The sequence below is a fragment of the Salmo salar genome, chromosome 04 (assembly GCF_965601325.2).
Source record: "Salmo salar chromosome 04, fSalSal1, whole genome shotgun sequence".
Lineage (NCBI taxonomy): Eukaryota > Metazoa > Chordata > Actinopteri > Salmoniformes > Salmonidae > Salmo > Salmo salar.
Window position 1 is genome coordinate 6,062,501 of NC_138294.1, and position 16,069 is coordinate 6,078,569.

Below are 16,069 nucleotides of genomic sequence, written 5' to 3' on the forward strand. Positions count from 1 at the left end.
AACCAGAACTGATAGAGGGAGAGGGACCTCTAGCAGGTGGGGGAGGGGCCATGGATGGATGGAGGGAGGGAGGGAGGGAGGGAGGGAGCAACCAGCCAATTTATTTTTATTTACCCTTTATTTAACCAGGTAGGCTAGTTGAGAACAAGTTCTCATTTGCAACTGCGACCTGGCCAAGATAAAGCATAACATCTCTCTCCCTCCCTCTCTCTCCCCCTCCCTCTCTCTCTCTCCTTCCCTCTCCCTCTCACACTCTACATCCCTCTCTCTCCCTCCCTCTCTCTTCCACTCTCTATCCCTCTCTCTCCCTAAACACACACAGAACTAAGCTTGAGAAATACCTCACATCCCAGAGAGCGACATGCCCACCGTTCCGTCGCTGAATACAGCCTTAATATCACATTTCAAATGTCTCTATTCCTTTGGGACTTTTGTGAGTGTAATGTTTTATCGTTCCCTTTTTTAAATCTATTTCACTGGCTTTGGCAAAGTAAACATATGTTTCCCCTGCTAATAAAGCATGAAGGAGGGAGGGAGGCTGAAGGAGCCCGGGGGAGGGAGGGAGGCTGAAGGAGCCCGGGGGAGGGAGGGAGGGAGGCTGAAGGAGCCCGGGGGAGGGAGGGAGGCTGAAGGAGCCCGGGGGAGAGAGGGAGGCTGAAGGAGCCCGGGGGAGGGAGGGAGGCTGAAGGAGCCCGGGGGAGGGAGGGAGGCTGAAGGAGCCCGGGGGAGGGAGGGAGGCTGAAGGAGCCCGGGGGAGGGAGGGAGGCTGAAGGAGCCCGGGGGAGGGAGGGAGGCTGAAGGAGCCCGGGGGAGGGAGGGAGGCTGAAGGAGCTCGGGAGGGGGAGGGAGGCTGAAGGAGCTCGGGAGGGAGGAGGGAGGCTGAAGGAGCTCGGGAGAGGGAGGCTGAAGGAGGGAGAGTAGGGAAAGACTGATTGGTAATGAGATAATGTTTTGTGTGTGTGTGTGTGTGTGTTCCAGTCAGGGTGGTGAGATTCAACAGAGACAGAGCTGGTCCAGATGTCAGTCAGGAGGAACCATCTAACTCCTACAACACTACTGAGACTGGCTTCAGGTATATACACACCTAGACTGGCTTCAGGTATATATACACCTAGACTGGCTTCAGGTATATACACACCTGGACTGGCTTCAGGTATATACACACCTAGACTGGCTTCAGGTATATACACACCTAGACTGGCTTCAGGTATATATACACCTGGACTGGCTTCAGGTATATACACACCTAGACTGGCTTCAGGTATATACACACCTAGACTGGCTTCAGGTATATACACACCTGGACTGGCTTCAGGTATATACACACCTAGACTGGCTTCAGGTATATACACACCTAGACTGGCTTCAGGTATATATACACCTGGACTGGCTTCAGGTATATACACACCTAGACTGGCTTCAGGTATATACACACCTAGACTGGCTTCAGGTATATATACACCTAGACTGGCTTCAGGTATATACACACCTAGACTGGCTTCAGGTATATACACACCTAGACTGGCTTCAGGTATATACACACCTAGACTGGCTTCAGGTATATACACACCTAGACTGGCTTCAGGTATATACACACCTAGACTGGCTTCAGGTATATACACACCTAGACTGGCTTCAGGTATATACACACCTAGACTGGCTTCAGGTATATATACACCTAGACTGGCTTCAGGTATATATACACCTAGACTGGCTTCAGGTATATACACACCTAGACTGGCTTCAGGTATATACACACCTAGACTGGCTTCAGGTATATACACACCTAGACTGGCTTCAGGTATATATACACCTAGACTGGCTTCAGGTATATATACACCTAGACTGGCTTCAGGTATATACACACCTAGACTGGCTTCAGGTATATACACACCTAGACTGGCTTCAGGTATATACACACCTAGACTGGCTTCAGGTATATATACACCTAGACTGGCTTCAGGTATATACACACCTAGACTGGCTTCAGGTATATACACACCTAGACTGGCTTCAGGTATATACACACCTAGACTGGCTTCAGGTATATACACACCTAGACTGGCTTCAGGTATATATACACCTAGACTGGCTTCAGGTATATATACACCTAGACTGGCTTCAGGTATATATACACCTAGACTGGCTTCAGGTATATATCACACCTAGACTGGCTTCAGGTATATACACACCTAGACTGGCTTCAGGTATATACACCACCTAGACTGGCTTCAGGTATATACACACCTAGGACTGGCTTCAGGTATATACACACCTAGACTGGCTTCAGGTATATACACACCTAGACTGGCTTCAGGTATATACACACCTAGACTGGCTTCAGGTATATACACACCTAGACTGGCTTCAGGTATATACACACCTAGACTGGCTTCAGGTATATATACACCTAGACTGGCTTCAGGTATATATACACCTAGACTGGCTTCAGGTATATACACACCTAGACTGGCTTCAGGTATATACACACCTAGACTGGCTTCAGGTATATACACACCTAGACTGGCTTCAGGTATATACACACCTAGACTGGCTTCAGGTATATACACACCTAGACTGGCTTCAGGTATATACACACCTAGACTGGCTTCAGGTATATACACACCTAGACTGGCTTCAGGTATATACACACCTAGACTGGCTTCAGGTATATACACACCTAGACTGGCTTCAGGTATATACACACCTAGACTGGCTTCAGGTATATACACACCTAGACTGGCTTCAGGTATATACACACCTAGACTGGCTTCAGGTATATACACACCTAGACTGGCTTCAGGTATATACACACCTAGACTGGCTTCAGGTATATACACACCTAGACTGGCTTCAGGTATATACACACCTAGACTGGCTTCAGGTATATACACACCTAGACTGGCTTCAGGTATATACACACCTAGACTGGCTTCAGGTATATATACACCTAGACTGGCTTCAGGTATATACACACCTAGACTGGCTTCAGGTATATACACACCTAGACTGGCTTCAGGTATATACACACCTAGACTGGCTTCAGGTATATACACACCTAGACTGGCTTCAGGTATATACACACCTAGACTGGCTTCAGGTATATACACACCTAGACTGGCTTCAGGTATATACACACCTAGACTGGCTTCAGGTATATACACACCTAGACTGGCTTCAGGTATATACACACCTAGACTGGCTTCAGGTATATACACACCTAGACTGGCTTCAGGTATATACACACCTAGACTGGCTTCAGGTATATACACACCTAGACTGGCTTCAGGTATATACACACCTAGACTGGCTTCAGGTATATACACACCTAGACTGGCTTCAGGTATATACACACCTAGACTGGCTTCAGGTATATACACACCTAGACTGGCTTCAGGTATATACACACCTAGACTGGCTTCAGGTATATATACACACCTAGACTGGCTTCAGGTATATACACACCTAGACTGGCTTCAGGTATATATACACCTAGACTGGCTTCAGGTATATACACACCTAGACTGGCTTCAGGTATATACACACCTAGACTGGCTTCAGGTATATACACACCTAGACTGGCTTCAGGTATATACACACCTAGACTGGCTTCAGGTATATACACACCTAGACTGGCTTCAGGTATATACACACCTAGACTGGCTTCAGGTATATACACACCTAGACTGGCTTCAGGTATATACACACCTAGACTGGCTTCAGGTATATACACACCTAGACTGGCTTCAGGTATATACACACCTAGACTGGCTTCAGGTATATACACACCTAGACTGGCTTCAGGTATATACACACCTAGACTGGCTTCAGGTATATACACACCTAGACTGGCTTCAGGTATATACACACCTAGACTGGCTTCAGGTATATACACACCTAGACTGGCTTCAGGTATATATCACACCTAGACTGGCTTCAGGTATATATACACACCTAGACTGGCTTCAGGTATATATACACACCTAGACTGGCTTCAGGTATATATACACCTAGACTGGCTTCACCCTAGACTGGCTTCAGGTATATACACACCTAGACTGGCTTCAGGTATATACACACCTAGACTGGCTTCAGGTATATATACACCTAGACTGGCTTCAGGTATATACACACCTAGACTGGCTTCAGGTATATACACACCTAGACTGGCTTCAGGTATATACACACCTAGACTGGCTTCAGGTATATACACACCTAGACTGGCTTCAGGTATATACACACCTAGACTGGCTTCAGGTATATACACACCTAGACTGGCTTCAGGTATATACACACCTAGACTGGCTTCAGGTATATACACACCTAGACTGGCTTCAGGTATATACACACCTAGACTGGCTTCAGGTATATACACACCTAGACTGGCTTCAGGTATATACACACCTAGACTGGCTTCAGGTATATACACACCTAGACTGGCTTCAGGTATATATACACACCTAGACTGGCTTCAGGTATATATACACCTAGACTGGCTTCAGGTATATATACACCTAGACTGGCTTCAGGTATATATACACCTAGACTGGCTTCAGGTATATACACACCTACACTGGCTTCAGGTATATACACACCTAACCCTAGACTGGCTTCAGGTATATACACACCTAGACTGGCTTCAGGTATATATACACCTAGACTGGCTTCAGGTATATATACACCTAGACTGGCTTCAGGTATATACACACCTAGACTGGCTTCAGGTATATACACACCTAACCCTAGACTGGCTTCAGGTATATATACACCTAGACTGGCTTCAGGTATATACACACCTAGACTGGCTTCAGGTATATACACACCTAGACTGGCTTCAGGTATATATACACCTAGACTGGCTTCAGGTATATATACACCTAGACTGGCTTCAGGTATATATACACCTAGACTGGCTTCAGGTATATACACACCTACACTGGCTTCAGGTATATACACACCTAACCCTAGACTGGCTTCAGGTATATACACACCTAGACTGGCTTCAGGTATATATACACCTAGACTGGCTTCAGGTATATATACACCTAGACTGGCTTCAGGTATATATACACCTAGACTGGCTTCAGGTATATACACACCTACACTGGCTTCAGGTATATACACACCTAACCCTAGACTGGCTTCAGGTATATACACACCTAGACTGGCTTCAGGTATATATACACCTAGACTGGCTTCAGGTATATACACACCTAGACTGGCTTCAGGTATATACACACCTAGACTGGCTTCAGGTATATACACACCTAGACTGGCTTCAGGTATATACACACCTAGACTGGCTTCAGGTATATACACACCTAGACTGGCTTCAGGTATATACACACCTAGACTGGCTTCAGGTATATACACACCTAGACTGGCTTCAGGTATATACACACCTAGACTGGCTTCAGGTATATACACACCTAGACTGGCTTCAGGTATATACACACCTAGACTGGCTTCAGGTATATACACACCTAGACTGGCTTCAGGTATATACACACCTAGACTGGCTTCAGGTATATACACACCTAGACTGGCTTCAGGTATATACACACCTAGACTGGCTTCAGGTATATACACACCTAGACTGGCTTCAGGTATATACACACCTAGACTGGCTTCAGGTATATACACACCTAGACTGGCTTCAGGTATATACACACCTAGACTGGCTTCAGGTATATACACACCTAGACTGGCTTCAGGTATATACACACCTAGACTGGCTTCAGGTATATACACACCTAGACTGGCTTCAGGTATATACACACCTAGACTGGCTTCAGGTATATACACACCTAGACTGGCTTCAGGTATATACACACCTAGACTGGCTTCAGGTATATACACACCTAGACTGGCTTCAGGTATATACACACCTAGACTGGCTTCAGGTATATACACACCTAGACTGGCTTCAGGTATATATCACACCTAGACTGGCTTCAGGTATATATACACACCTAGACTGGCTTCAGGTATATATACACACCTAGACTGGCTTCAGGTATATATACACACCTAGACTGGCTTCAGGTATATATACACCTAGACTGGCTTCAGGTATATATACACCTAGACTGGCTTCAGGTATATATACACCTAGACTGGCTTCAGGTATATATACACCTAGACTGGCTTCAGGTATATATACACCTAGACTGGCTTCAGGTATATACACACCTACACTGGCTTCAGGTATATACACACCTAACCCTAGACTGGCTTCAGGTATATACACACCTAGACTGGCTTCAGGTATATACACACCTAGACTGGCTTCAGGTATATACACACCTAGACTGGCTTCAGGTATATATATACCTAGACTGGCTTCAGGTATATATACACCTAGACTGGCTTCAGGTATATATACACCTAGACTGGCTTCAGGTATATATACACACCTAGACTGGCTTCAGGTATATATACACACCTAGACTGGCTTCAGGTATATATACACACCTAGACTGGCTTCAGGTATATATACACACCTAGACTGGCTTCAGGTATATATACACACCTAGACTGGCTTCAGGTATATATACACACCTAGACTGGCTTCAGGTATATATACACACCTAGACTGGCTTCAGGTATATATACACACCTAGACTGGCTTCAGGTATATATACACACCTAGACTGGCTTCAGGTATATATACACCTAGACTGGCTTCAGGTATATACACACCTAGACTGGCTTCAGGTATATACACACCTAGACTGGCTTCAGGTATATACACACCTAGACTGGCTTCAGGTATATACACACCTAGACTGGCTTCAGGTATATATACACACCTAGACTGGCTTCAGGTATATATACACACCTAGACTGGCTTCAGGTATATATACACACCTAGACTGGCTTCAAGTATATATACACACCTAGACTGGCTTCAGGTATATTTACACACCTAGACTGGCTTCAGGTATATATACATCTAGACTGGCTTCAGGTATATACACACCTAATCCTGGACTGGCTTCAGGTATATATACACCTGGACTGGCTTCAGGTATATACACACCTGGACTGGCTTCAGGTATATACACACCTGGACTGGCTTCAGGTATATACACACCTAGACTGGCTTCAGGTATATACACACCTAGACTGGCTTCAGGTATATACACACCTAGACTGGCTTCAGGTATATATACACACCTAGACTGGCTTCAGGTATATATACACCTAACCCTAGACTGGCTTCAGGTATATATACACCTAACCCTAGACTGGCTTCAGGTATATATACACCTAACCCTAGACTGGCTTCAGGTATATATACACCTAACCCTAGACTGGCTTCAGGTATATATACACCTAACCCTAGACTGGCTTCAGGTATATATACACCTAACCCTAGACTGGCTTCAGGTATATATACACCTAACCCTAGACTGGCTTCAGGTATATATACACCTAACCCTAGACTGGCTTCAGGTATATACACACCTAGACTGGCTACAGGTATATATACACACCTAGACTGGCTTCAGGTATATATATACACACCTAACCCTAGACTGGCTTCAGGTATATACACACCTAACCCTGGACTGGCTTCAGGTATATATGCACACCTAGACTGGCTTCAGGTATATACACACCTAACCCTAGACTGGCTTCAGGTATATATACACCCCTAGACTGGCTTCAGGTATATATACACCCCTAGACTGGCTTCAGGTATATACACACCTAGACTGGCTTCAGGTATATACACACCTAACCCTAGACTGGCTTCAGGTATATACACACCTAGACTGGCTTCAGGGATATACACACCTAGACTGGCTACAGGTATATACACACCTAGACTGGCTACAGGTATATACACACCTAGACTGGCTTCAGGTATATACACACCTAGACTGGCTTCAGGTATATATACACACCTAGACTGGCTTCAGGTATATACACACCTAACCCTGGACTGGCTTCAGGTATATACACACCTAACCCTAGACTGGCTTCAGGTATATACACACCTAACCCTAGACTGGCTTCACGTATATACACACCTAACCCTAGACTGGCTTCAGGTATATACACACCTAACCCTAGACTGGCTTCAGGTATATACACACCTAACCCTAGACTGGCTTCAGGTATATACACACCTAGACTGGCTTCAGGTATATACACACCTAGACTGGCTTCAGGTATATACACACCTAGACTGGCTACAGGTATATACACACCTAGACTGGCTTCAGGTATATACACACCTAGACTGGCTTCAGGTATATACACACCTAGACTGGCTTCAGGTATATATACACACCTAGACTGGCTTCAGGTATATATACACACCTAGACTGGCTTCAGGTATATATACACACCTAGACTGGCTTCAGGTATATATACACACCTAGACTGGCTTCAGGTATATATACACACCTAGACTGGCTTCAGGTATATATACACACCTAGACTGGCTTCAGGTATATATACACACCTAGACTGGCTTCAGGTATATATACACACCTAGACTGGCTTCAGGTATATATACACACCTAGACTGGCTTCAGGTATATATACATCTAGACTGGCTTCAGGTATATACACACCTAATCCTGGACTGGCTTCAGGTATATATACACCTGGACTGGCTTCAGGTATATACACACCTGGACTGGCTTCAGGTATATACACACCTGGACTGGCTTCAGGTATATACACACCTGGACTGGCTTCAGGTATATACACACCTGGACTGGCTTCAGGTATATACACACCTGGACTGGCTTCAGGTATATACACACCTAGACTGGCTTCAGGTATATACACACCTAGACTGGCTTCAGGTATATACACACCTAACCCTAGACTGGCTTCAGGTATATATACACCTAACCCTAGACTGGCTTCAGGTATATATACACCTAACCCTAGACTGGCTTCAGGTATATATACACCTAATCCTGGACTGGCTTCAGGTATATATACACCTGGACTGGCTTCAGGTATATACACACCTAATCCTGGACTGGCTTCAGGTATATATACACCTGGACTGGCTTCAGGTATATACACACCTGGACTGGCTTCAGGTATATACACACCTGGACTGGCTTCAGGTATATACACACCTGGACTGGCTTCAGGTATATACACACCTGGACTGGCTTCAGGTATATACACACCTGGACTGGCTTCAGGTATATACACACCTAGACTGGCTTCAGGTATATACACACCTAACCCTAGACTGGCTTCAGGTATATATACACCTAACCCTAGACTGGCTTCAGGTATATATACACCTAACCCTAGACTGGCTTCAGGTATATACACACCTAGACTGGCTTCAGGTATATACACACCTAGACTGGCTACAGGTATATATACACACCTAGACTGGCTACAGGTATATATACACACCTAGACTGGCTTCAGGTATATATACACACCTAACCCTAGACTGGCTTCAGGTATATACACACCTAACCCTGGACTGGCTTCAGGTATATATGCACACCTAGACTGGCTTCAGGTATATACACACCTAACCCTAGACTGGCTTCAGGTATATATACACCCCTAGACTGGCTTCAGGTATATACACACCTAGACTGGCTTCAGGTATATACACACCTAACCCTAGACTGGCTTCAGGTATATACACACCTAGACTGGCTTCAGGGATATACACACCTAGACTGGCTTCAGGTATATACACACCTAGACTGGCTACAGGTATATACACACCTAGACTGGCTTCAGGTATATACACACCTAGACTGGCTTCAGGTATATATACACACCTAGACTGGCTTCAGGTATATACACACCTAACCCTGGACTGGCTTCAGGTATATACACACCTAGACTGGCTTCAGGTATATACACACCTAACCCTAGACTGGCTTCAGGTATATACACACCTAACCCTAGACTGGCTTCAGGTATATATACACACCTAGACTGGCTTCAGGTATATATACACACCTAGACTGGCTACAGGTATATACACACACCTAACCCTAGACTGGCTTCACGTATATACACACCTAACCCTAGACTGGCTTCAGGTATATACACACCTAACCCTAGACTGGCTTCAGGTATATATACACCTAACCCTAGACTGGCTTCAGGTATATACACACCTAACCCTAGACTGGCTTCAGGTATATACACACCTAACCCTAGACTGGCTTCAGGTATATACACACCTAGACTGGCTTCAGGTATATATACACCTAGACTGGCTTCAGGTATATACACACCTAGACTGGCTTCAGGTATATATATACACACCTAGACTGGCTTCAGGTATATATATACACCTAAACCTAGACTGGCTTCAGGTATATATACACCTAAACCTAGACTGGCTTCAGGTATATATACACACCTAGACTGGCTTCAGGTATATACACCTAACCCTGGACTGGCTACAGGTATATACACACCTAACCCTGGACTGGCTTCAGGTATATATACACACCTAGACTGGCTTCAGGTATATACACCTAACCCTAGACTGGCTTCAGGTATATATACACATAACCCTAGACTGGCTTCAGGTATATATACACACCTAGACTGGCTTCAGGTATATACACACCTAACCCTAGACTGGCTTCAGGTATATACACACCTAGACTGGCTTCAGGTATATACACACCTAGACTGGCTTCAGGTATATACACACCTAACCCTAGACTGGCTTCAGGTATATATACACACCTAGACTGGCTTCAGGTATATACACACCTAACCCTAGACTGGCTTCAGGTATATACACACCTAGACTGGCTTCAGGTATATACACACCTAGACTGGCTTCAGGTATATACACACCTAGACTCGCTTCAGGTATATACACACCTAGACTGGCTTCAGGTATATACACACCTAACCCTAGACTGGCTTCAGGTATATACACACCTAGACTGGCTTCAGGTATATACACACCTAGACTGGCTTCAGGTATATATACACACCTAGACTGGCTTCAGGTATATATACACACCTAGACTGGCTTCAGGTATATATACACACCTAGACTGGCTTCAGGTATATACACACCTAGACTGGCTTCAGGTATATACACACCTACACTGGCTTCAGGTATATACACACCTACACTGGCTTCAGGTATATACACACCTACACTGGCTTCAGGTATATACACACCTAGACTGGCTTCAGGTATATACACACCTAGACTGGCTTCAGGTATATACACACCTAGACTGGCTTCAGGTATATACACACCTAACCCTAGACTGGCTTCAGGTATATACACACCTAGACTGGCTTCAGGTATATACACACCTAGACTGGCTTCAGGTATATACACACCTAGACTGGCTTCAGGTATATATACACACCTAGACTGGCTTCAGGTATATACACACCTAGACTGGCTTCAGGTATATACACACCTAGACTGGCTTCAGGTATATACACACCTAGACTGGCTTCAGGTATATACACACCTAGACTGGCTTCAGGTATATACACACCTAGACTGGCTTCAGGTATATACACACCTAGACTGGCTTCAGGTATATACACACCTACACTGGCTTCAGGTATATACACACCTACACTGGCTTCAGGTATATACACACCTACACTGGCTTCAGGTATATACACACCTAGACTGGCTTCAGGTATATACACACCTAGACTGGCTTCAGGTATATACACACCTAGACTGGCTTCAGGTATATACACACCTAGACTGGCTTCAGGTATATACACACCTAGACTGGCTTCAGGTATATACACACCTAGACTGGCTTCAGGTATATATACACCTAGACTGGCTTCAGGTATATACACACCTAGACTGGCTTCAGGTATATACACACCTAGACTGGCTTCAGGTATATACACACCTAGACTGGATTCAGGTATATATACACCTAGACTGGCTTCAGGTATATACACACCTAGACTGGCTACAGGTATATACACACCTAGACTGGCTACAGGTATATACACACCTAGACTGGCTTCAGGTATATACACACCTAACCCTAGACTGGCTTCAGGTATATACACACCTAGACTGGCTTCAGGTATATACACACCTAGACTGGCTTCAGGTATATATACACACCTAGACTGGCTTCAGGTATATACACACCTAGACTGGCTTCAGGTATATACACACCTAGACTGGCTTCAGCTATATACACACCTAGACTGGCTTCAGGTATATACACACCTAACCCTAGACTGGCTTCAGGTATATACACACCTAGACTGGCTTCAGGTATATACACACCTAGACTGGCTTCAGGTATATATACACACCTAGACTGGCTTCAGGTATATATACACACCTAGACTGGCTTCAGGTATATATACACACCTAGACTGGCTTCAGGTATATATACACACCTAGACTGGCTTCAGGTATATACACACCTAGACTGGCTTCAGGTATATACACACCTAACCCTAGACTGGCTTCAGGTATATACACACCTAGACTGGCTTCAGGTATATATACACACCTAGACTGGCTTCAGGTATATACACACCTAGACTGGCTTCAGGTATATACACACCTAGACTGGCTTCAGGTATATACACACCTAGACTGGCTTCAGGTATATACACACCTAGACTGGCTTCAGGTATATACACACCTACACTGGCTTCAGGTATATACACACCTACACTGGCTTCAGGTATATACACACCTACACTGGCTTCAGGTATATACACACCTAGACTGGCTTCAGGTATATACACACCTAGACTGGCTTCAGGTATATACACACCTAGACTGGCTTCAGGTATATACACACCTAGACTGGATTCAGGTATATACACACCTAGACTGGCTTCAGGTATATACACACCTAGACTGGATTCAGGTATATATACACCTAGACTGGCTTCAGGTATATACACACCTAGACTGGCTACAGGTATATACACACCTAGACTGGCTACAGGTATATACACACCTAGACTGGCTTCAGGTATATACACACCTAGACTGGCTTCAGGTATATACACACCTAGACTGGCTTCAGGTATATACACACCTAGACTGGCTTCAGGTATATACACACCTAGACTGGCTACAGGTATATACACACCTAGACTGGCTTCAGGTATATACACACCTAGACTGGCTTCACCTAATGTTGTCCTGACCTTGTTTTGATGTCCTGACATTGTTCTAACGTTGTCCTGACCTTGTTTTGATGTCCTGACGTTATTCTAACGTTGTCCTGACCTTGTTTTGATGTCCTGACGTTGTTCTAACGTTGTCCTGATCTTGTTTTCCTGTTCCTCTCCAGGGAGGGCTCCAGTCTGGAGGAGGTGGTGGAGAAACAAGCTGATCTCATCGACTACCTGAAGCACCACAACACCTTATTGAGCAAGAGACTGCTCAACATGACCACACAGCACTGATGCAACCACCACACAACCATAATACAACCACCACACAACCATAATACAACCACCACACAACCATAATACAACCACCACACAACCATAATTCAACCACAACCATAAGACAACCATAATACAACCACCACACAACCATAATTCAACCACAACCATAAGACAACCATAACACAACCATAATACAACCACAACCATAACACAACCATAGTACAACCACAACCATAATACAACCACCACACAACCATAATTCAACCACAACCATAAGACAACCATAACACAACCATAATACAACCACAACCATAACACAACCATAGTACAACCACAACCATAATACACCCACAACCATAATACAACCACAACCATAATACAACCACAACCATAGCACAACCATAATACAACCACAATACAACCATAGTACAACTACAACCATAGTACAACCACAACCATAATACAACCACAACCATAATACAACCACAACTACAACCATAATACAACCACAACCATAATACAACCACAACCATAATACAACCATAATACAACCATAATACAACCATAGTACAACATAATACAACCAGACGAGAGCGAGAGAGACAAGGGGGGGAGGGAGAGATGAGAGAGAGAGGGAGGGAGAGAGAGAGAGAGAGAGAGGGAGGGAGAGAGAGAGAGAGAGAGAGAGAGAGAGGTGAGAGGGAACCATGTTATCAGGGCCTGGTGTGGGTTCTATAGAAATGTTTTATGTGTGTTTTCTCCCTGCAGTGTGTTTTTATATAAACTCAGCAAAACAAGAAACGTCCTCTCGCTGTCAACTGCGTTTATTTTCAACAAACTTAACATGTGTAAATATTTGTATGAACATAACAAGATTCAACAACTGAGACATAAACTGAACAAGTTCCACAGACATGTGACTAACAGAAATGGAATAATGTGTCCCTGAACAAAGGGGGGGGGGGTCAAAATCAAAAGTAACAGTCAGTATCTGGTGTGGCCACCAGCTGCATTAAGTACTGCAGTGCATCTCCTCCTCATGGACTGCACCAGATTTGCCAGTTCTTGCTGTGAGATGTTACCCCACTCTTCCACCAAGGCACCTGCAAGTTCCTGGACATTTCTGGGGGGGAATGGCCCTAGCCCCCACCCTCCGATCCAACAGGTCCCAGACGTGCTCAATGGGATTGAGATCCGGGCTCTTCGCTGGCCATGGCAGAACACTGACATTCCTGTCTTGCAGGAAATTCACGCACAGAACGAGCAGTATGGCTGGTGGCATTGTCATGCTGGAGGGTCATGTCAGGATGAGCCTGCAGGAAGGGTACCACATGAGGGAGGAGGATGTCTTCCCTGTAACGCACAGCGACAACAAGCTCAGTCCGATGATGCTGTGACACACCGCCCCAGACCATGACGGACCCTCCACCTCCAAATCGATCCCGCTCCAGAGTACAGGCCTCGGTGTAACGCTCATTCCTTTGACGATAAACGTGAATCCGACCATCACCCCTGGTGAGACAAAACTGAGACTCGTCAGTGAAGAGCACTTTTTGCCAGTCCTGTCTGGTCCGGCGACGTTGTTGCCGGTGATATCTGGTGAGGACCTGCCTTACAACAGGCCTACAAGCCCTCAGTCCAGCCTCTCTCAGCCTATTGCGGACAATCTGAGCACTGATGGAGGGATTGTGCGTTCCTGGTGTAACTCGGGCAGTTGTTGTTGCCATCCTGTACCTGTCCCGCAGGTGTGATGTTCGGATGTACGGATGTATCTTTCTTTTGGTGTTTTTCAGAGTCAGTAGAAAGGCCTCTTTAGTGTCCTAAGTTTTCATAACTGTGACCTTAATTGCCTACCGTCTGTAAGCTGTTAGTGTCTTAACGACCGCTCCACAGGTGCATGTTCATTAATTGTTTATGGTTCATTGAACCAGCATGGGGAAACAGAGTTTAAACCCTTTACAATGAAGATCTGGGAAGTTATTTAGATTTTTAACGAATTACCTTTTGAAAGACCAGGGTCCTGAAAAAGGGACGTTTTCTTTTTTTTGCTGAGTTTAGTCCTCGTGACTTAATGTGTAAATGAGGTTAATAAAGAGAAGTGTGGAGGAAAAACAGGTGTGTTGTGTGTTCTGTAGTTACCTAGGCAACATGATATCTCTAACTACCATGTTGTAACTCCCACTGAGACTCCTACCGTTCCTAATGGGATGGACTGGGCCAAGCATTACACCAGACTAGACTCCTATCGTTCCTAATGGGATGGACTGGGCCAAGCATTACACCAGACTAGACTCCTACCGTTCCTAATGGGATGGACTGGGCCAAGCATTACACCAGACTGGACTCCTACCGTTCCTAATGGGATGGACTGGGCCAAGCATTACACCAGACTGGACTCCTACCGTTCCTAATGGGATGGACTGGGCCAAGCATTACACCAGACTAGACTCCTACCGTTCCTAATGGGATGGACTGGGCCAAGCATTACACCAGACTAGACTCCTACCGTTCCTAATGGGATGGGCCAAGCATTACACCAGACTAGACTCCTACCATTCCTAATGGGATGGGTCAAGCATTACACCAGACTAGACTCCTACCGTTCCTAATGGGATGACTGGGCCAAGCATTACACCAGACTAGACTCCTACCGTTCCTAATGGACTGGGCCAAG

The 16,069-nt window shown here is 45.1% G+C and overlaps 1 protein-coding gene across 2 annotated transcripts in view; it reads left to right on the forward strand.

The window, feature by feature from the left end:
* Window positions 1-15,507, forward strand: part of tmem192 (transmembrane protein 192) — a 29,610-nt gene extending 14,103 nt beyond the window's left edge. For both annotated transcript variants that reach the window (XM_045713832.2, XM_045713831.2), the window contains exons 5-6: window positions 979-1,072; window positions 13,296-15,507. In XM_045713832.2, the coding sequence (XP_045569788.1) occupies window positions 979-1,072; window positions 13,296-13,410 (209 nt within the window). In that variant the 3' untranslated portion in view covers window positions 13,411-15,507. The remainder of the gene's footprint in view (window positions 1-978; window positions 1,073-13,295) is intronic.
* The last annotated feature ends 562 nt before the right edge of the window (window positions 15,508-16,069 follow it).